The sequence below is a fragment of the Phyllostomus hastatus genome, unplaced genomic scaffold (genome assembly GCF_019186645.2).
Source record: "Phyllostomus hastatus isolate PE091 unplaced genomic scaffold, TTU_PhHast_1.1 phas_contig_159, whole genome shotgun sequence".
NCBI classification, from domain to species: domain Eukaryota; kingdom Metazoa; phylum Chordata; class Mammalia; order Chiroptera; family Phyllostomidae; genus Phyllostomus; species Phyllostomus hastatus.
This window is the reverse complement of record NW_025333640.1, coordinates 8,833,393-8,855,166: the sequence shown is the minus strand read 5'-3', so window position 1 is coordinate 8,855,166 and position 21,774 is coordinate 8,833,393. Positions and strand designations below refer to the sequence as shown.

General features: G+C 35.1%; 1 protein-coding gene across 2 annotated transcripts in view; it reads right to left on the bottom strand.

Moving 5' to 3' along the window:
• Positions 1–21,774, bottom strand: part of GLRA3 (glycine receptor alpha 3) — a 136,835-nt gene that overhangs the window by 53,789 nt on the left and 61,272 nt on the right. For both annotated transcript variants that reach the window (XM_045831527.1, XM_045831528.1), the window contains exon 5: positions 12,292–12,374. In XM_045831527.1, the coding sequence (XP_045687483.1) occupies positions 12,292–12,374 (83 nt within the window). The remainder of the gene's footprint in view (positions 1–12,291; positions 12,375–21,774) is intronic.

Here is a 21,774-nt window from a genome sequence, read left to right as displayed (position 1 = left end):
ACCTGAACTATAACAAACAGAATCTAGGAGCCAACATGAGTTTGGCAGTGTCTACAAGTTGTGCAATGTTTTGTGTAGAGAATAGGAAGGCAATATCATAATCTTTTCATTGGTCCCAGGCTTTTTTGATGCCTGCTATAATGAATCATTTAGAAGAACCAAACCACACTAATCGTCAGGAAGAAAGTCGTACATAGTATGAGCAAGATGACCCACTTCACGTTTTTATTTCCAGAAGTATTTGAAGAATATCATTATGAAAGAGCATAAATTTTAACATGACTAAATAAATACCAGAGAATTAAATTATAAATTTCTCTTCACAGTGAAATTTTATAAAATGTCTATCACTATAGTACATTCATTAAAATGCCCAAGAGAAGATGATTAGCTCAGAGAAAAGACTGCTCACTTCAAATTATTCCTATATTACTTTAGAAAATTAATATTCATTAAATAATGCAATTGTGTTTTAATTCCCACTATCAGGATATTTTTCCTTGTGTTCTTTTTTTTTAAATTTAATTTATTTATCTTTAGAGGAGAAGGGAAGGAGAGAGGGAGAGAAATATCAATGTGTGGTTGCCTCTGGTGTGTCCCCTGCTGGTAACTGGCCGGCAACCCAGGCATGTGCCCTGACTGGGAATCAAACCTTGATCCTTTGCTTCACAGGCCCATGCTCAATCCACTGAGCTACACCAACCAGGGCTTTTCTTTGTGTTCTAATTCATACTTTACTAACTAAATGCTGATCATTTCAGATAAAAATGAAAAACTAATTCTAGAACAGAAAGTTTTTGCATTCAAAGAATATATATCACAGCTAATTTTTTAATAAAAATAACAGAAATGGTGACTATAAGAATGTTGAGAATGAAGGTCTGATCAGAAATGAGAATGTTAACTACATCCACAGCTATTTTTACCATTCACAGATACGGCCCATCAGTTGCAAAATAGCACTGTTTGGAAAATTTATGAAACCACTGGTGACTTAGAAAACAAGTCACTATTTCTAAAAAAATATTGTAACTTCTGTTGACAGTGTGTTTGTATTATATTAACATATAAAGGGGGTATTGCAGAAAACCCTCACATTTATAGATTCATTGCAGTTATTATCATTATTTTAAATCAACAGTTCTCCAGCAGACCTGGATGCTGGAAGTGACATAAATCCTCCTTACTACTACCAACTGCTAACAATTTGATAGGGTTTTTTCCTTTTTTTCTTTTTTCTTTTCTTTTCTTTTCTTTTCTCTTCTTTTCCTTTTCTTTTTTCTTTCTTTTCTTTTCTTTTCTTTTTTTTTAGATCTGCATCTGGACTTTTCTTTCTACCCTGATTCAGACTCAGGGAAACCAACAACTTGCTAGGAACCAGCTGCTACATGTGGGCATGTTGTGAAGAAAGAGGTCACTTGAGACTTCTGAGATCCTGGAAACTTCACTAGGGCTTCTAGTAATGACTTGGAGACGTTGGAACCTCCTGGAATGTGAGCAGCATACTTAAAGCCAGAGCCCATTCAGAGGAAACAGTGACCACAGCCACCCCAGAGGGAAAGGCGCACATTTAGCATCCATGGCCACCGTCATCACCATTCACAGCTCCCGAGTTCTGACTCGGTGTTGCATTAAAATACTTTTAAAATCCATCTCACCGATTTATTAATGTAAACTCTCTAATCATGCCTTTAAAAAGCATATTATTTTCTCCAAACTTTCATTAATTATTTTTCCTTATTTTAATTTTCTTGATTCCTAGTTGGTTTGCTTTCTTCTTAATTTTCATTACAGATAATTCATCCCATTATTTTTGTTTACTTGTTTGAGGTTTTTTCCTCTTGACCATTTCTGTAAACACTCCATGCGGTCTAGATGCTATGTTTCTAACTCTACATATCAGACCTATGGTTTTGTATATTTAAAGAATTCCTTGAATCCTAGAGCTGAGGGAACATTTGCTGTCATCTGATGTAGCTCACTTATCTTACAAAAGAGAAAACTGAGCCTCTGGAAAATTAATGGACCTACATAGTTTATGTAGTTTCTTACTGAAGAATTTAAAGTTCTACTGCATTTCCCTGAATGTATCTTCTCACAGTGGAGCACACAGTTTAAGGAATTACTGAGACTGGACACCAGGGCCGTCTCCAGGAACGGTGATGCCTAAACATTGAGAGAACATCCTCTGGAAAGGTCCTTTGATGCAGGATGCAAATATGAGCATCAGGGAAACTGGGGTTACTTGGGGAATTAATTAAGGAAGAAGGAAAATGGTGACAGCTCTGAGCAGTAAATAACAAAAGGAAGGGTCACAGAAAACAAGGCATGGTCTTATTACCAAGTACGCTGGAACATTAAGGTAAACTATAGTGTTTTCAGCAAGATATTTGAGGAATTCTAATGTTACCCTTACAAACAAGGATTTCAAAATATCATTAATGATAATATGTTTAAGTGACTTGTAACTGATTTAAATAATAATTTATTTGTCTTCAGCAGTAATCAATATCGCTAGTGCCTGTTGCAGAATTTTCTCTGGCCAGAATTTTCTCTGCCCTCTCAGGAGTGCATAAAGGAATGTTGTTTGGTTCTCTGGATGATTAACTAGGAAAGCTATGGATCATCGGGTTAGAAGTATGGACTGAGTCTGGCAAGATGATATTTAACTGAGGCAAAGGCAAAATACTTTGCACTTAGTCAAGTGGACCAATTGGGTAAACAGGAAATGGTATACACAGACCTTAGCTGTAGTACTTATCTAACTGTAGATGCAGTGTCCATCAAGAGTGCTTTGCAGCTGCCTCTAATGCATGTGATCTTAGGATGCAAGTCACAGAATGATGGACACTGTCACCAGGAGGGGGTGACCTACTCTGCATGTCTTGGTTTAGGCTAATACATAGAAAGACATGGGGGGAGGAACCAAGCAGAGGAGGGAACACTTAAGTCCTTTCAACATGAAAAAACAAATGAAATTACTGGGTATATTAAACTGGTAGAGCTTACTTAAGAATACCAGAGTCACAATTTATAAACATAAAATATTTCACAATATTTGGAAATCATTAGATTTCAAAATAATGGATGCTTGTTCTAAGTTTGTGAGCTATTAATTCATAAGGGTTTCCTCTGTCCATTTCTTATTTGTGTGACTTTGGGAGTCACCTAACCTTTCTAAACCTTAATTTGCTGATAATATTTTACTGATAATTTGCTGAAATAAGACCTATTTCATTATGTTGCAGTTATGATTAAATCAGATACTATGTATAACAGATATAAAACTACAGTGATATCATCTTTTTTATAAGACTTGTAACTATGTTATGTTTTTATTATATTGTCACATGATTAGAATATTTGATAATCGGTAAAAGTTCAACTTACAAAGATGTGGAAGATTGGGAGAGAATGGTCATGGTGTTAAGCAGGCTGGAATATTTAATGTTTAAGTGGGGACTGATTTTATAAGCAACTAGTACATTAGTAATTATTTTTGTCTTGGGGAACTTTCTAATCAACACTGTAACTACAGAGGCTTAAGTAATACATACCCAGGAAACAAGAACGGTCTGTATCCCTGACTAGACAAGTAAAAGGCATAGTATTATTTTGAATAATGTGTACATGGTTCAAATTGTGAAAGAGCATGAATAACAATAGAGGTGATTAGGAAATAACCATTGCCTTAACTAGTGTTAGCATAAGTTCCAGAGTAACCAGCCTGACTCAAATCAAGTGCGGTTTTGAAATGAATCTGAAAAATTAAAAAGCAAAAATCTCCCATGTATCTTCAGATATTTTTACCCAAAGCCCCGTTAAAGCATATTTGGAGAGATTCTTTAAATTTTTGTCAGCACTTTTTTCTTCAAATTGACCTGTAAAATGTTTTTCTGTAATTTCAGGGACTGAGGCTGTTCTTTGTGGGAAAGGAATCCTCTCTTCACCAGACTGTTTCCTTATACAGGGACTAGCACAAATAACGCCTCTTTTTTATTACAAAATCTTTTATTACAAAATCACAAGCATGGAATTCTGTAACATAACAATATCACACTCAAGCACACCATATGACATTTTAGGTAAAATGTTCAAATTAGAGCTGTAAATTATTACGTCCATATCATCACCCTACCAACCAGACTCAAGCGGCGTTCCTTCTGTCGGACCCTGCATTTTCCCTTCCAGTCTAAATCATCAAATCTTCTTTAACTTTCTCCCATCAGTGATGTTTCCCTCTTTTGTTACCTACATTCCTCTTTAGATATGAAATACGTAATTTGACCCTTAATAAATATAATTATACTTCATGTATATCCTATGTGATCTTTGTAATTTAATAGACAAAAATTTTATTATGACTGTAAAAATTATTATTCTATTCTTTTATGATTAAACCATCCTCTGTTGTTGTTTTTTAACCTGGAGGAAAATGGCTTATTTGGAAATTTACCTTACAGCACATATTAAAGGCTAAAAATAAATCCTTAGTTTTTTTCTTCCCTCTATTACTGCACAACAATGTGCACTGTTAACTCCTTAGGGGCCCAGTCTAAGTCATAACACTGCCGTTCCCTTCCCTCAAGGATTAGCTGTTTATGAAGCAACCAAACAAGATGCATTTGCAGTAAAACTGTGATATTAATGAAAATTTGTCTTTTGAAAAGATAGCCTTCCATTATATTCACTCAGTCAATTTATTAAAAAAACCATGCAGCGGATCCTAAACTTCAGTAAACTAGTAACAATCTATTCCTGAGAAGGATGCTTAGTAGTGATCATTCTAACATTTAGGTTATCTTCTCTAGAAACATCACTCAGTTTTACGTATTACCAGTAACAACTGTACGTAAAAATTACATACTGTTTTTTTAAGATTAAATAAAGCATTTTGTGAAAAGCATGGCTTCATTTCAGAATTCTCTCTGTAGCATATATGAGTTAATATTTTTATTGATATTTTATTAGGTGATGTGAATTTTGAGGATGCAAGTTGTCATGGTAATTGGCCTGTATTTTCTGGCTGAAACAGAGAGCAAAAAAAATTAGTATTAGAAGAAAAGAAAAATAAATGAAACTAAGACAGTTTCTGTGCACCCAAAAGCAAGCACTAACTTACTTATTCCAGAATTCTTTTGTGAGGTTGAATAAAGAATGTTTTAGACAAGAGGAATAAATGGTATGTTGAAATTCTAACATTCATAAAAGTGGTCCAGTAAAGCTTTGTTGAGACAAGGATAAAGCACATTATGGGCCAGCCCATTAGATTTGATCAGGGAAATGTCTGAAATTGAAACATTAATTGGGCCACATTCTTTCCTTCGGCTCCAGTGGAATTCTCAGTGATGGGATTTACTTTTCTAGTTTAATCTAAGTTTCAGTTTTATTGTGGTTGTTTCATTTTGATTTTAACTGGCAGCAGAATAAATCATTATGCTAAACACCATTTGAATTGAAGTTAATACATTTTTATTTATATGCAAATGTGGAAAAAAGTAGTTTTCTGTTTTTTATTTCAGTGCAAGTGCTGTATGACTCTCTACTCCATGAGTAAACCAGATTATTCATATTGTTATAATGTCACAATGGTTTTTTATTGTCTTTTTATTTTTTACTCTTTCTTTCTGTTCCCCAATTTCTTTTAAACTCAGTGATGCTGTCTTTCTCTTGCTCTTTTGTTCATTTTAAATCTTCAGAAATCTCAGTTATCATCATGTCTCCAAACACTATTTCTAAACTCACCTCTCTATATACAACCATTCCTAATTCAAACCTATCCCAAAATTTAAAATAAATTTCTAAATAAATATGTATTTTCACAAGAAACACAGCATTTTTTAAGCAGAACTCAGCTTCTGCACTACTTTTTCCATGAGTCATCTGCTCTCTTCTAAGTCATATAAATGAAGCAACATTCAATCCTCATGGTTGAGAGAAATCTTGGGAGACTCATCTTTATAATTCTCATGCAAACCATTGAAAAAATCTTCCAAAAGTCTTCTCTGTTTTCCCCATTATTGTCTTGGGTCTTTGAATTTTTCATTAGTTTATGATGAATTGAGCTACCTAGAAACATTTCTTCTCATCCTCTTACTCAAATACAGCTTTTGCCTGAGATTCTTTTCTTTGCCAGATCAGTGGATATGGCTGGAAGAGAGAGTTGTTCAGGATTTTATTTTATGTTTTTAATCTAACATATCTACTATTATTCCCATCTCTTCATTTTGTATTTTTATATGCAACCTAATTTTATTTCTCTTTAAAGAGTTTCTCCAGAGGTGTGTCTAGGTTCTCAGACTTTTCAAAGCACCAGATTTGTGTTTTTATGTGACTCTGAATTCTCCATAATTCCCTTTTGGTCTTGAATAGAATGCCTAGCTAAATAGTTTTTTAGTACAAAAAAAACTGCTTTAGCAGTATCTCAAAAATTTTGAAAAAGTGCTTTTATTGTCATTTAGTACTGGGCTTTTTATTTCTTCTTTAAACAGTCATTTAGTATGTGCTGTTAGTTTTCAGGCATATTGTTGTATAGTAATGTATAATAATTTATGTAAATATATAGTAATTTCTGGTAATTTTATATTGTTATTGGTTACATTGCATTTTAGTCAGAGATCACATTTCAACATGTGTTGATTCTTAGGAATTTATTGATGCTTCCTTTATGGTTTAAATAATTTTTATAAATATTCTTGTTTACTAAAACAAATGAAATTGAGTTTTCTCTCTGTTTACAAATTAATGAATTATCCTGTTCAAAAATTTCTACTTGTACTTTCAAGTTACTGATTTATCTATTTTTTAATCATAGTTCTACCAGCTTTTGTTTTGTGTACTTGGAAGTATATGGAAGACATTTTAATAATCATTATAGTTTATTTATACCAACATGTTACCCAAATGTTTATCTTATGACTTTTTCCTATAATTTATTTGTTTCTAACATTGAAATTATTATCATGGATGTTTCAGACACATTTCTCTGATATGCATTTTTCCATCCTTTCCCCCCAAGTGTTTTTGCATGGTGTTTTTCATAAAGTGTTTAGTTGACAACCTATTGCTGTGTGAATATTTGCATTTAATTATGATAATATTAAAGCTATTTTTGATTTCTTCCTGTGTTTTATATATACTATATTTTTATTTATTTTATTTTTCTTCTTCCTCAAATTCCATTTGATGAGTTGAGTCAGTATTTTTTAGTTCTTTCTTTGATGTTATCCTTAGCTCATACTTTTTTGTTTCACTCATCAATTTCTGTCACAGAACTTATCTTCCTCTGATTATCTCTGCATACCCCTTCTCGGTAACCTTCTTACAATAGGAATTTATATCATCCAGGGTTTTAAATCTAAGTCATGGATGTGCACTTTTAGGAGTGACTTATTGCCAATCTTACAAAATTATTTTCTAAGTAAATTGCTAAGTATGTTCATTCATCATTGTCACTTTCTCCTTTGTGCTAATAGTGTGGCATTAACATATGTTTATCATCTTCAATGGAATTATTATATTTGCATAAAATAATTCCTAAATTAGCCCTTGAAGTGCTTCAAAACATGGACTTTGGGGCTTTATATATTGTTGTATCACCCAACATATTATGTGGAATATATTAAGTATTTGATAGATATTTTTCAATTGATGTTTAAATGAATGAACATTCCCCAAGTCACTGAGAAAAATCCTGACTGTTGACATGTGCTTATTGAACATTTATTAAATTAAAGAAAGTTGGATCATCACAGGCCATTAAAACCTTTGCCTTTAAATTATATTTCCTTTTTGCTTGTTCCCCATGCTTCTCAAACTAATTTATTTTCTTTTTCCCCTTTGCAGTCAGAATTCATTCAACAGTAAGCACTAGGTTCCTTATAGCTCCTGTGTCCCAGTAGATTAAACTCTTAAATCTTTTACTTCCCATTTTAAGCCATTATTTAAAAAAATATGTGGGTAATTGCTATGAGTTTAGGAAAAACACCTTGAAGAATTTGACCTCAGTAGCTTCTACTAATTTTAGTATCTACTAAAGGAGTTTGATAAATACTATCACTACTGTGAGCTAACTTAAATTCTAAGGAGAGAGCAGGAAGTGCTTAAAGACTGAAATATGAAAGGGACACTTGAGGCAATCTACTCATTCCTCATAAAGGAATTAAGAAACAAAGGGGAGGGGGCAAGAGGCTCTGTCTTCCCTCATGGAGTTTCTGATTAAGTTGGAAATGTTCTGGGAAAGCGAGAAAAAATGCAAGGTCTTGCTATGTCAACACTGAGTTCTGCAAAATAACCCAGGACCCTTTCCTTACTCTAAAAAGCAGTTTGGTGGCCGGGCCATCAGTCAAGTGCTGTTTTCTTTCTGTTTTCTTTCATAACTGAAGTTCATGGAATAACAGATTTTACTCACTAGTCTCACTTTCTCATCATGCAATTTTTTTAAACTTTGCGATCCAGACTTGACCTTCATCATTCTAATCACACGTGTCTTTATCATCAATAACAATAGCTTTTTAAAAAAAAAAGATTTTATTTATCTTTAGAGAGAGGGCAAGGGTGGTGGGGAAAAGAAACATCAATGTGTGAGAGATTGATCAGTTGCCTCTCATGCACCCTCAAATGGGGACCTGGCCTGCAACCCAGGCATATGCCCTGACTGGGAATCAAACTGACTACCTTTCAGTTTATGGGCTGACACTCAATCCACTGAGCCACACCAGCCAGAGTGCTTTTTCTTTCTTGAGATTTTATTTTTCAATTACAGTTGACATGCAATATTATATTAGTTTCAAGTATAGAGCATAGCGGTGAGAGATTTCTATAACTTAGGAAGTGATCCTCCCAATAAGTCTAGTACCCACCTGGCACCATATATTGTCATTACATTATTGGCTATACTGTACTCTTTTTTCAGTCACCTTTTTAGAAACATTTCACAACATTTGACACAGTTAAACAGATTACCTTGACAATATCTTCTCTGTTGAGATTGAATGCTATTGATTTTAATTTGCCATCTATGATGACCTCTTAGCTAAAATTCCATTTCAACACCCTCTACATGTAGACATTTCTTATGGTCCTTTTTTCTCCATATCTGTTTTCCTCTCTAAATTCTATCTTTCGGAAATTTCATCTTATTTGAAGCACTTTCTATATGGCTTCCAATAGTGTACCCCCAGTTCTAACTCCTCCTTTTGGCTTTACACCTAAATTTCCCAAACCTCAAATGTATTAAGATTAGATTGATCAATATTCCCTTCAGCATTTACTTCTTATCCTAGGTGTTCTTTCTTCATCCATATTTCCAATATGATTCTGTTTACCTAAGCTCCTTAGCTCTGACTCATTGGTACCCAGGGCCTTTACAGCCACTTTGTATGGAAGCAAATGAAGGGCGGCAGAATGAGCCACCCAAAACATGGCACCCCAGCATAAAGACTATTTTGAGTTAAAGGCACTTGAAAAGCAGCAGAGGCAAGAAGGCCATTCTAATCTCCCCTTTTCTTCCTGAAAATAGCAGATAAAAACTCGCATACAGAAGATGTGATCCCTGTACCAGGAAAAAGAAACATTCCTCAAAGGGGAAGCAAAGTCAAGAGAACTGTGTACATAGAGGCCTTGTTAAAATAACTCTTATCTTCCCTTCGCCTTCCCACATAGTTTAGTTATTTTTCCATATCTGCTTCTTTGTTATACCTAGTATAAGAGCATTTAGGTTTTGCCACTACTTTGAGTCTTCCTTTCCTTATGAGGATTCCCATGTTATATGAAACTTATACTAAATAGCCATGTATCTTTTTTCCTGTCAATCTGTCTTATCTGTTTAATATTTAGTCCCAGCCAAAAAAAGTTTAAGAGGATAAAGATAAAATTTTGCCTCCCTTACAGCATCAGACTCTAATGTTTCTACCTTCCACATCATTCTGCTTTGTCCCTATATTTATTCTTTTAGGATAGAATATTATGAAACTTTTACATTTATTTTTATTTTTCAATTAGAGTTTACATTCAACATTATTTTGTATTAGTTTCAGGTGCACAGCAATCACACACTTTATAAAGTACCCCCCCCATATTTTCAGTACCCACCTGGCACCATACAGAATTATTACAATATTATTGACTATATTCCCTATGTTGTAGTTTACATTCTCATGACTATTTTGTAACTTCCAATTTGTACTTCTCAATCTCTACCTTTTTCACCCAGTCTCCCAGTGCCCCTACCTTCTGGCAACCATCAGCCTGTTCTCTGCATCTATAGGTTTGTTTCTGTTTTGTTTATTGATTTATGTTGCTATTTATGTTATACATGTAAGTAAAATCATGGCATTTGTCTTTCTCTGACTGACTTATTTCACTTAGCATAATACCCTCTAGGTCCATCCATGCTGTTGCAAATGGTAAGATTTCATTTCTTTTTATGGCTGAGTAGTATTCCTGTGTGTGTGTGTGTGTGTGTGTGTGTGTGTGTGTGTGTGTGTCTCACCACTTTTTTATCCACTTGTCTATTGATGGGCACTTAGGTTGCCCCTGTATCTTGGCTACTGTAAACAACATTGCAATGAACATAGGAGTGCATCCATTCTTTTGCATTCGTGTTTTGGGTTTCTTTAGATATGTACCCAGAAGTGGCATCACTATACAACATCATCACTTTAATCATCAAAGAAATACACATTAAAACCACAATGAGATATCACCCCACACCTGTCAGAATGGCTCTCATCAATAAATCAACAAACGACGAGTGTTGACAAGGATGTGGAGAAAAAGACATGCTTGTGCACTGTTGGTGAGAATGCAGACTGGTGTAGCCACAGTGGAAAATGGAATGGATGTTTCCTAGGAAATTAAAAATGGAATTGCCTTATGAAACCTTCCCAAATAATCTTGGTTGATTTGGCTGAATGACTCTTTAAGAGCATGACATTAACTAAATCATGTTCTTGCTTCTAAATCTTGATCTGCTCCTTCCTGCCTATGGGATAACAGCCAGCATCCCTGGTTTAGTAATAGGACACCAGTTTGCCTTAGACTATTTTGCATACGATTTTTTTCTCAGTATCTTCCCAAGATACAGAATCAACATGTCCTCAAAATGCCTTCATGATATGGATTAAAAAATCTACATTGCTAGGAATCTTTTGTTGTCCCTCCCTATTTTTATTGCTACATAGCTCCCCCAACTAAAACTAGATTATTTTATGTTCCTTTCATATAATCTAGTACTTTATTCATCTAGTACCTAGTATTTTAAAATTACTTATAAAGGTAATACATTTAAATTTAACAAAAAAGGAGTTATTATCAGATAAATAGATATTTCCGCTTTCTCAGTTGAAGAGAAACCAACATAGGATGGTCACAATCCCCCATGCAGTAGGCACGCCACCTAGTGACAGCTCCACCACACTACAAACCTTGCCTCTGAGGCCTGCAAGCCTGAAGATCTGCCTACCAATTTTCCTCAAGGAGTATATCAAAACAAACTTTTTTTTTAGACATAACATAGTATCATAAGAAAAATATTCAATAACACTTTTTCATGGCATTAAACATGCAAACTAACTAATTTAGGGTTGGTTATGTAAATAGGTTCAGAGAAACAGAAGGACCTGAAGATTTTATGTGTTGACATTAATCAGTGATACGCTTGGATCCACTTTGAAAGAAGAAACTAAAGGTTGGATAAATCTGTGGAAAGTTTGAGAAATTTCTTTTTTCCTAAGATAACATATATAACATACCCAGCAGAGCCTACTCTGAATAAATATTACCTGAGGAGTGGCATAATGGTTCAGAGTAAGCATAGACTTTGGAGCCAGAGGGCTGGTTGTGGCAACCTCCGTGAACTGGGGCCCGACACACAACTGCTCACACAGCCCTTTCACATCGGCAGATGTGGCGATAACAACATCTTCACTGTATGAGATGTAATACAAGCAAACTCTCTGTTCTATAGCAGGCACTCAGTAAAAAGTGACAGATCATTTTTAATGATTACTGTCCTTTTTACCCTTGATAATTTGTATAAAGACATAAAGCTGCTTTTCGGGCTTAAAAATTATTACTCGATAATAGGTCCTCGATTTCTTTATCACGGTATAGAGGGCCTGTGCTGATAGACGTCGTGACTTCCAACACCGGGTGAAAGATATCAGGCTTATTTGGTCAACATCTGACAAAAATAGCTACAAAATAAATTACCTATAGAATACATTAAAAGCCCCTTAAATTGACTGTATTTTTAAAACCGTTTACATAAAGCGAGTTGTTCATACTTACAACTCTCCAGCTGCATCATGCATGTTTGCACATCCATAGGGAAGTTCTTGAGATCCATTGGGCAGGAAAGGGTTAATGTCAATCTGAAGGAATTCAAAGCAATTATTCTTAAAAGAAACTTATAATACCATCTTACTGTTACATTGTTCAAGGTACAATTGGAAAGCAATATTGCTATTGGTAGTGACAAACATCTATTCAAATAAAATTTGCTCCAACTTGGGTGTTATTTACTCTGAAAGAGCTACACCTTTACATACAAAACTGTTTTGAGGGGGAAGGGGGAAAATCTGTATGTTTAAAATTCTGACCCCATTTATTTATTCATTTGTTTATCTATGTGTCTATTTATTTTTTCCTTTATAGCGGACTGCAGATGTCGAAAAGAAGTCTGTATTTCCAGGAGTGACTGTCAAAAAAGAAATTTGAGAAGGTTTCTAAAAAATTAATACCAAATGCCAAAAGACACACTTTCCCCAAATCACATGGACAGCATATTTCAGAGGGCAAGTATATCCCTGCACTCGAGTTCTGAACATGGAAAAGTGGGGTGCAGACAAGCCATGCTGCGTGACAGCTTTCGGTTCTCTTTGTAACTGTACTAAAGAACTTGTCGATGAACACCCAGCAGCATTCAGCAGAGGAACAAACCCTGAATCTGGAGAACTTGAACAGTCTCAGTAGGTCTTAGAGTGGGGTCAGCAGTTGTAGGACGAGGGCACATCACCAGGTCTTATCAGGGTTGCGCAACAACCCCTAGAACATTTGTGACATCGTTCTATGCTTCCCAAACAAACTTCTGATTTGGCTTCACACAAAGTGACTCAGAGGGTGTACGCCACACATCTCCTCCCCCTCCCCAGGAAGTACTTGTACGTTGGCATTCCAGATTACTCATCATTCTTGAACATTTTTTTAGTTGGGAAACTTCATTACCAAGATATCTTCAGGGATTACCAAGAATTTATAGTTTCTGGACCTGAGAAAAAGAGGCCCAGATCCAAACAAACCCTAGTTTATTCAAACCAAGTTCTTTTCTGAGAACTCTGTAGCCAGCCCCTTTTATTGAAAGCACTCCCAGTGAAGTTCAGTATATTAATGAGCACCCTAGGCGGATTTGTTTAGTTAAACTTTGTGACCAGAGGTAGATTACCTCACCTCACTATGTTTCAGTTTTCACATCTCTAAAATGAAGAAATATCAGTATCTATTCTGGAGAGCAATGCACTAGATAACACATGTGAAATGCTTAGGTAAGTGCTTGACACACAGTAAACACTCAATAAATATTAGTTACTAAGGGTTCCCAGTACATTCTACCATTCTCAGCGTTCCCCATCTTCCCCTCCCCAAAATTATATGAGGGGCACAAACATGACAACTAAATCACGTACAAAAACGATTTAAGCTTGAACAACAACAACAAAAATGATCAGTTCTAGTAAATGTAACCACTCTCTTCAAAATGGTCTTTTTATACAGACCATACACTTAGTTATAACGGTGTATGTTCTACAGTGAGATCCAATGAACCTCATTTGAGAGACATCAATGAACAGACATGTGAAGCTGCTGATGTTGAAGAGACCCAGAAGGATCATTTAATAATTCACTCAAGTCAGAGTCCATAACACACTGAAATAATTTGTAGAGTTCAAGCTTCAGCAGCAATTTTCTCCTGGCTCAGCTAGGTTAAGTGAGCCTGTAAGTATGATCTTGTAGAGCTGCAAAGTTCTATCTAAAAAGGCAATTGTAAAATCAGTGGGACACGATGTTCCCTGTCTTGTGAAAGGGTTTATTAGAGGTGTGAGCACAAGTACATTTTGAGTGTGTATGCACATTAATTGTCCAGACATCCAAGGCCCTCTGGCCAGCCAGTTGCAAATGTTGGCTTGGAGAATTAATTCTCTGACCTTTTGTATGGAAGTAAATTACATTCTTAGAATCTCTTCCAGGCTCTCACCATGTATGTGATGTCAAATTCATTTCCTGACTATTTTTCTGTCCTAAATGAGGGACATTACATAATTCTTTTAAAAAAGAAGATGCTTGAAAGGAATTATTTGGGAAAGAAAAACACTGTAGAATTAGTCATAAATCATATCCTGAGAAACATTTATTTATTAACACTTCTTTGTTTAAGGCAGGACACAGTTGCTCCTTTAACAGCATGTGAATGAAAAATATGTGTCAATTTGGTGGGTGTGATATTGAATTTCTCCATCAAAACATTACATACAAATTGTAATTTGTCCTGACCACATCAAAAGAAAACGAAATCAAAAGGCAATTAATCACATTCTACTGTTTTAGAAATGAATCTCTTCTTGTGTTAAGAGAGGACACTAAGTTCTCTTTCTGAGACAAGACACATAAACAGGATATGGCATTTTTTTATTTTGTCCTAAGAAGTCTTGGCTTAGTCAAGTAGTAGTGTTAAAAAAAAGATGACTATATTCTGTGACAAGTGACCTCATGAAAAGTGAGGTATTACCCATTTTTGAGCAAGCACTGCCTAGAGTATGGTGTCTATCTCAACCATTAATTGAATCATTAAAAACGTTTTCTCATTCTATTTTATCTTCTTTATAAAAATGAGAATATTAATTGGATCCTAATATTTCTAAATTTAGTGTTATACGGACAATTGCTTTCTCACTAATTTTTATCTTTGATCTGCAATATCATAACAGCTAATCTGTTGTACATACTATGTAGCAGGCACAATTTTAAATACTGTGTGTGTATATGTTTATTTCTTACTACAAATTTGTAATACAGGTAAACTATATTATCCCTGTTTTAGAGATGAGGAAAATGAGAGGTTAACTCCCCTAGTATTCCAAAACAGACACTGGTAGAGCTGGACGTGCAACCCTGGGGGTCTAGCTCTTGATTCTATGCCTGTAACCTTCAAGTAAACTGCTTTCAAAGGAAGGATTGAGCAAAAAGGACTTATGGACATGGACAACATTGGGTGATTCCTGGGGGGGTGGGGGAGACATTTATAAGGGGACTAAATGGTAATGGAAAAAATACAATAAATATTAAATTTTTAAAAAAAGAAAAGAAACAAAAGCACAGGGGCCTTTTTCATGAAAATTGGTTCTGAAATTAATGTAACTTCTTCTTAAATGCTGTTTCATAATAACAAATAAACATTCTATACATTATTAGTTATTAAATTTAAAGTAAAATAAACACAAATAATTCTTCCAAAAGAAATTAGAAAAATGTAATTAAAACTTTAGAAAATATAAGGTATTTCCCCATGGTTTTTATATATTTACTTGAATTATTCGGTAGTTTATTGTGAGTGATTCTACAAAGAGTACCCTCAGCAGAAATTAGATTGTTACACAAGGAGGAAGAAGGAAGATTAGAACTAGTGTTCTAAGTTTGAGTTTTGCTGTCATCTGTTTGCAGAGACAATCATAAAGCTTATCAACTCATCACCAATGCAGTCTCAGTATTGCTGATGCTCCCTTTAGGAAGCTGATATAAACTATGACCTCTTCCGAAAAATATACAGAATTATGCACAAGCAAAATTTTCCACATCACGTAAATTTTATGGCATTATAAATTGATTTCCCTTGAATAAACAGCATCTTTAAAAACATCTATTGAAATAAGTTTGCTTTTTCTATTTAAAAATTAATGGCCTGTCTCTGGTACTGGCATAAGAACAGACACATAGATCAATGGAACAGAACAGAGAGCCCAGAAATAAACCCATATCTCTATGGTCAATTAATATTCAACAAAGGGGGCAGAAGCATAAAATGGAGTAAAAATAGCTTCTTCAACAAATGGTGTTGGGAGATCTGGACAGCTACATGCAAAAAAAAATGAAACCCGACATCCAATTTACCATACACAAAAATAAACTCAAGATGGATAAAACACTTAAATATAAGTCACAGCACCATAAAACTTCTAGAGGAGAACGTAGGCAGGAAAATCTCAGATATTCCATGAAGCAATATTTTCACCCATATGTCCCCTAGAGCAAGGGACATAAAGGAAAGAACAAATGGGACTTCATCGAAATAAAAAGCTTCTGCATGGGTAAAGCAAACATCAGCAAAATAAAAAGGGAACCAAGTGTATGGGAAAATATATTTGCCAATGATACCTCAGACAAGGGTCTGATCTCCCTTGTCTGAGAATTCACATATTTCCACTCCAGGAAGACAAACAATCCAATTGAAAAATGGGCAAAGAACCTAAACAGACATTTCAATAAGGACATACAGAGGGCCTAGAGACATATGAAAGGATGCTCAGCATCACTAGCCATCAGAGAGATGCAAATTAAAACCACAATGAGATACTACTTCATACCCATCAGAATGCCCATCATAAACAAATTAACAAACAATTGTTGAAGAGCATGTGGAGAAAAGGGAACCCTAGTGTACTGTTGGTGGGGTTGCAGACAGATACAGCCACTGTGGAAACAGTATGGAATTTCCTCAAAAAACTAAAAATGGAACTGCCTTTTGACCCAGCAATTCCACTGCTGGGATTATACCCTAAGAATCCTGAAACAAAAATTCAAAAGAACCTATGCATCCCAATGTTCATAGCAGCACAATTTACAATAGCCAAGTGCTGGGAGCAACCTAAGTGCCTGTCAGTAAATGAATGGATCAAAAAACTATGGTACATTTACACAATGGAATAGTATGCAGCAAAAAGAAATAAGGAGCTCCTACCCTTCACAACAGCATGGAAGAATCTGGAAAGCATTATGCTAAAGGAAATAAGCCAGGCAGTAGAAGATAAATATCATATGACCTCACCTGTAAGTAGAACCTAATCAACAAAATAAACAAGGAAGCCAAATATAACCAGAGACATTGAAATAAAGAAAAAACTGACAGTAAGCAGTGGCAGGGGCTGGAGGATAATCAGGGAAAGTAGGGAAAGGGTCATCAAGGAACATGTATAAAGGACCCAAGGACAAAGTCAAAGAGGGGAAGAATTGAGGGTGGGAGGTAGGGTTGGGTCAGGGTAAGTGGTGGCAGGAAAACAGAGACAGCTGTACTTGAACAACAATAAAAAAAGAATAGTATAGGAAATGGAGAAGCCAAAGAACTTCTATGCATGACCCATGAACATGAACTGGGGGTAGGGATTGCTGGAGGGAATGGGGGTACTGGGCAGAGGAAAGCAAAGGGAGAAAAATTGGGACAACTGTAAATATATTTTTTAAAAATAAATAAACAAATAAATAAATATAAATAAAAAGTAAAGGCCTGTCAAGGTTCAAAAAAATAAACACATTGTACAAGTAACCTTTAATGGTTTTCACAACTGAATTTCAAAGAAAGAATGATTATATTTAGCTTAAATGAAAGTTGAAATTGCATTATGACAATTCACTGTGCATAGTAGCAGTTTTGATATAAAATTTCCTCTTGCGACTTGATGTTTAATGAAATAATACTTCTGTAATATAAGCAGTAAAGTTGATGGTATTGACATGGATTACCAGTGTGAGTTAGGTAAGCATTAGAGAAGATTTAACTGTATGAGGTGCCTCCATTATCTTGATCTGAGGATATTACCATCCCCATTTATAAGTGATAAAACTGAGGCTTAGATAGGACAGTAACCCTGTGAGAGTCCATATAGGGCTAATTTTGGGATTCTGGAAAAATCAGAATTTAAAGAGTTTGGGGTTGTTTTTTTTGTTTGTTTAGTCTTGGTTTAGTTTTGTGTTTGGTTTAGTTTTGTTGTTGTTATTTCCTTTTTAGAAAGATAAACAACTTCAGTGCCTATCATATGCCTGGCACTATCTGGGTGCTTTACATATATTATTTCGAGCTCAAGAATTATCATATACAGAAGAAAAACAAACCTTTTACAAGTAAAGAGACTTGCCCCAAATCATGACTAGTAAGTTGTAGACAACTGACCTGGGTTGGGAGACATCCCTCCCGGACCCCTTCTGCCCCTTGATGCATCTCTTGCTGGGTGTACCAAGTGCACAAGGCCTTGCCTACTCTTTTTGCTTTGTCATTTCTCAGGGTTGTTAATGCAGCTGCTAATTTTGAGAGATTAGGACAAAGGACAGAGAAGTCTTGCTTGTATCTTGCTATAAAAGCAGTGAATTCCCCAAACTCGGTGTTTCATAGCTGTGACACAGACCATGGTGTGTCTTATATCCCTCTGGACCTGTCACATGGCTCCAGTGAGACTTGAGGACAAGCGAGAAGTAAGGCAAATACACTGATGCTTGGGCTGCTTGTTGGCAGTAAGTAAGAAACACCTTTGTCTCTGACCCAGGAACCGTGTGTCCTCAGTCAGCACCCATTAAATAAGTAATAGGCTAACTTTCTAAGCAGAGTAAAGTCAATACCAACCTTGACAATCTGGAGTCATGTGCCTGGCTCCAAAGCCCTCATTTAAAAAGTACCTAATTTGAAAATTAGCAATATAATTCATGCATATTATTTGAAAGTTTAAACAGCTGCATAAAATAGCACATAAAAAACAACTGAACCTTTGCCCCACCCATCTCTTACTCCCAGTTCTAGCTCCTTAGAGGCAGCCTTTTCTAAGATATTGTCTACGATTTATGTTCATAGGGCTAAATTGCTATTATATAATGCTTGATTTTTTTAATTCATGACATAGTCTATTAATTTCCTACAAGAAAAAAACAGAATTTATTTGTCCTCATACCACACTCTATACACACTGAAATCTCAACTATACTCAAAAGTTAATTATGTAAACATAGTTAAATTAATATTTGTTGTTTACATGTTATGAACATGTAATTCTGGTTTATGATTAAGCTTAGTAGGTTGCTGTAATTACAGCTTATGCATAACAGTTTGTTCTTCCTGTTGTTAATAATTGTCTCACTTTTGCAGTCACTTCAGATTTTATTCCCTACTATTACTTGAAATTCTACGAACTCCCCTCAGAGCTGGAAAGGCCCTCTCAATAGCTAAACACAGCACTTCACCTAGCAATTTCTTGTTTTACACAGTAAACTCACTCTCTCTATCTCTGTTTTTCCTTTCTACTCATATATTAGATGTGTATTGATGTTCTGATTTCCATATCATTTCTCTCCTATTTTCTACTTCTTTGTATTTTGATTCTACTACTTAGAAGGCCTCTTCATGAATGAAACACTAAAAGCTTCTTGGAGCTCTATTAGTAGTGGATGGTTCATTGAGTAATGGTCTTATCTGCGGGATGATAACATGGCTGCTCAGAGAGTTCACTGGTGATTCCCCAAATGCCAATATCTGTAGATTTTTTTCTGTGGGACAGTTTAGTTTCTCCAGAGGTATATTCTTCTGACTACTACTCGGTAGAAGTTTATGTTTGGCTTTCAGTATTTTAGGGAGAACATGGGTAATGCCATTAAATATACCTCATGCAGTCCTCATTTTTTTTTGTATAATGTCTCATTACAGATCCAGCTGTGCCTGGCATCCCTACTCCTGAAGCTCTTGGCACAGCCTCTCTGAGGTTTTCTGTCCTGCTTTCTGCCCAGTTCAGAAGGCAAAAAGGCGGCCCCTCGTCTAAAGGATATAAATGAGAAAATTAGGAATAGAAGGCTCACTGTTGTTCCTACAAAATAGAAATCAATTCTCATTTTTATCTCTTTTTTAGCCTCTATTTTCTGAAGTCCTAGCCCCCACAAATTTCTAAAACTGTGAGGTTTTAGAAATTTTACCATCTTCCTTTCTTGTTCCCCCACATTGGCTTTGGTGTCAGCTGTTTCTGTTAAGTCAGTTTTCACATGTGCAGTCATTTTCAAGCTTCCCCAGGCACGTTGCCACCGTTCATCTGTCACTGTCTTCTTTTCATTCCTTTCACCCTCCTGAGCATTAATGCCATTTCATTCCTTATTAAGTTTATTTCTTTGCTTTAGTAGGTAGAAAGAGAAAGTACAGATAAATGGACAAGTTCAGTAGGTCAGGTTTGCCAGGACATTCTGCTTCTTTCTTTAAACAAGCAGGAAAGTCAGATCTCCCATAAAATATCACAGATGCCCCATTTGTAAATTGAATGAAAGTTTTTTTTCTAGTGCAATTTTTTTTAAACAAAGAAACTGTTTGCCAGTTGAAGATTTCAAAGTACTGTGAGATTTCCAAAAACAACTCATAATAAAACAAATTTAGTCTTTGATCTTGTGAGCCAGGATATAGCAAACAAAAATTAGGAGCTGAGAGACATCATCCTGTTTCATCTGAATTCATACCAAAGAGACAAAAATGCAACTCTGAATTACTCCATAACTTTCCTCAAAATATTAGAAGAAATGTGAGCAATTCATAATGGATGGAACCATTTTCCAATTCCAATAAGGCTTGATAAAAACAACTAAATATCCATAATCCTATAGGATACACACACACACACACACATCGTATTTCAATTCTATCAATGGAAATATTTACATTATAACTGCCAAATGATTACCCCATGCTATCCTGTGATATATTCTTGTAGCCAAAATCTGTCTGAAATGAAACAGTATCTTATAATTAAAATAAACCATAGCTTTCACAAAGTTAATTTCCAAAGCATTAGGGAAAAAATTTAACTTGCTCTGTTTGCACCCTGTCATGGACCCCCTGATATCCATCATGAACCCACAACAAAGGGGGGTCAAGGATCATAACCTCAGGTTTCAAGCTTCGATCATAAAATATATGTATTGAATTCCTAAGCAGTGCCTAAGTCTTTCTGAAAAATTCAAATAATATGAAGTCACATATAGTAATATCTAAAGTTCACCTTTATTCCTACCCAAATTCAACTGCTCATTTCCACAGTTGGTTATTTTCTCCCAGTGGTCAGGCATACTTCTCAACTTCTTGCGCAGCTTTACAGAGATGTACATTTTTACATTCACAGTTATGCTTACATATGTAGAGTGTTTCAAGTAAAAATAAACATAAACTATTTTCCTTGCACTTGAATATATTTTAGAGGCCGTCTCTTATGAATAAACTTAGGTCCAGCTCATGCAGAATATTTCATGATATGGGATTATTATTGTGTTCTGCTTAGTTCTTATTAATGAATATTTAGGGGTCTTTTTTGTTGTTGCTATTTCTGTGATTTAGTGTTAGTGTTAAATAACTATAATAATAATCATCATTATAATTATAATAAATAACTGTAACATAAATAAGATCTTTTCTAAGAAACTCAGGAAATCTAAAAAAATACATATACCTGAAAAATAATTTATGGAAAATGAACCCCAGACAAGCAAATCTAAATATTTCTTCACCTATAAATATTTAAAGGAGTATCCATACATAAAATGTAATCACAATGTATTATTTGGCTACCATTCACTTTGCCTTAAACCACCCACCCACCTGGCTGACTAATAACTTGGGCCACTTGTTAAAAAAGCGGATTTCCAAGAATTATTCATACAGTTTCTGGATCTAAAACTTGGGTCTGCTATTGCTGATTAGACATATTTGGTGTA